The following is a 1782-nucleotide window of genomic DNA, read 5'->3' on the forward strand; positions in this document are numbered from 1 at the left end:
TTTTCGTCAAGAATCGACGGTTGATACCAAAAGACCCGGCACTATGGGCAAGAAAGACTACAAAGGAACTATCCTTGATGGGAGAGACTCATTCGACAGCTGGAAGATGGATCTTGAAGACAGTTTGTTGAGTGAGGATCTCATGGGCTACGTCACCGGTGATGCAGCACCGGAACCGTCAGCCTTATCAACTCCAGGAGAGAAGAGTGCAGCGGACATCAAAAATATCTCTCTTGTGAGAATGAAGATACGACAGAGCATCGACCAGATCCACAAGAACTCAGTCAACCACCTCATCGATCCACGAGCGATTTACCAGTCCCTCGTCAACCGATACGCCGCATCGAATAAAGCGCGCCTCCGACAGCTCATCCGGATGATGTACGACGTTAGCACGCAGACTCATAGAACTGTGCAGGAAAAGGTTGACGACCTTAAGCGCCTTCGAGCTCAGATCAATAGCCAAGACAAAGATATCGTTATCCATGAGCAGCTCTTGATTTGCTTCCTACAAATGAGTATGGACGATGCCTTCGACACGACAATCGAGATCCTGAATGCCTCGACAGATACCCTGACAATGGAGAAGGTGCAGAGCGCTCTGGAAAGCAAGGAGTTGGAACTCGCCGATGTAACAATCAAGGGAGAAACTGCACAATTCGTGGGTCGCCGTGCACGGAACAGAAAAGACAAGGGAAATAATGGGTCTAAGACACTAGATAGTGGCGATGATAGTAAGAAGGAGTATCTGAAGGAGGCAGGGGGATGCTGGTGCTGTGGCGGTATGCATTTCAAGCATGATTGTGCAATCTGGCGCCAGACAAAAGTGATTGTGCAATCTGGCAACAGACAAAAGCAGGGAAGGCTTGGCTAGCCTCTGAGAAGGGGAAGGCGAGAGTATCTCTGGAAGGAAAAGAGAAAGCAAACGCAACCCGGAAACTTGACGACAGTGGTAGCGAATCTGAGAAATCTGCCTACTTGCTTCCTAACGCAAAAGTGACAGCTCCTCCACAATGGTATCTCGACAGCTGTGCTTCCGTCCACATCACCCCAAGGAGAGACCAGTTTATCTCAAAGTTATCCCCCGTAAAGACGCGTGTCGAGATTGCAGACGGCTCTGAAGTCCGTTCAAGAGGGAAGGGAGATGTGAGGATCTTTTACATCTCACAGAAAGGAAGAGCAAGATCGACGATAGTACGTGGGGTGCACTATATCCCAGACGCAGCGAGCAGCCTGCTATCAGTCGGTCAACTGGAAGACAGAGGAGCACACGTTGTTGTAGACTCTCCAGGGAAGACAGTTACGGTGACAAGAAACCAGCAGGAGGTACTGTTTGGTCACAGACATAAGAGGGTGTGGCGCCTGAGCCAGACCAGAGAGCACCAAGCCCATATAATCAAAGGAAAAGCTGAAAGGAAGATTTGAGATGAAAGATCTCGGAGAGGCAGAGAATATCCTCGGAATTCGGATTCAAAGGTACAAAGGAAAGCTGACTATTGACCAATCACAGTTTGCGAAGGAAACCGTGGCGCAGTTTCTCTATGACGACTCGATGAAGCATTCAACTCCTATGGAACCTGAAGCTATACGGAAGCTCGTTGAAGAACCAGGTCGGCCTCTGAACCATGATGAGTAGTTACAATACGTGGAATTGCTCGGAAAGCTTATATGGCTGTGCAATACAAGATTCGACATTATATTCGCAGTTAACAGGATGGCGTCTTTTACAGTAGAGGCATGCTGGAACAACTGGAAGGCTTTGCTGCGAATATTGGGTTATGT

At 48.6% G+C, this 1782-nt stretch overlaps 1 protein-coding gene across 1 annotated transcript in view; it reads left to right on the forward strand.

Moving 5' to 3' along the window:
- Positions 1–1636, forward strand: part of MAA_10518 (copia-like retrotransposable element) — a gene marked incomplete at both ends in the record, with an annotated part of 4318 nt that extends 2682 nt beyond the window's left edge. Inside the window, 3 exons of the mRNA XM_007828516.1 lie at positions 57–782; positions 821–1194; positions 1511–1636. Coding sequence (XP_007826707.1) covers positions 57–782; positions 821–1194; positions 1511–1636 — 1226 coding nt within the window. The remainder of the gene's footprint in view (positions 1–56; positions 783–820; positions 1195–1510) is intronic.
- Positions 1637–1782: the final 146 nt, after the last annotated feature.

This window comes from Metarhizium robertsii, assembly GCF_000187425.2.
Source record: "Metarhizium robertsii ARSEF 23 chromosome Unknown MAA_Scf_55, whole genome shotgun sequence".
Lineage (NCBI taxonomy): Eukaryota > Fungi > Ascomycota > Sordariomycetes > Hypocreales > Clavicipitaceae > Metarhizium > Metarhizium robertsii.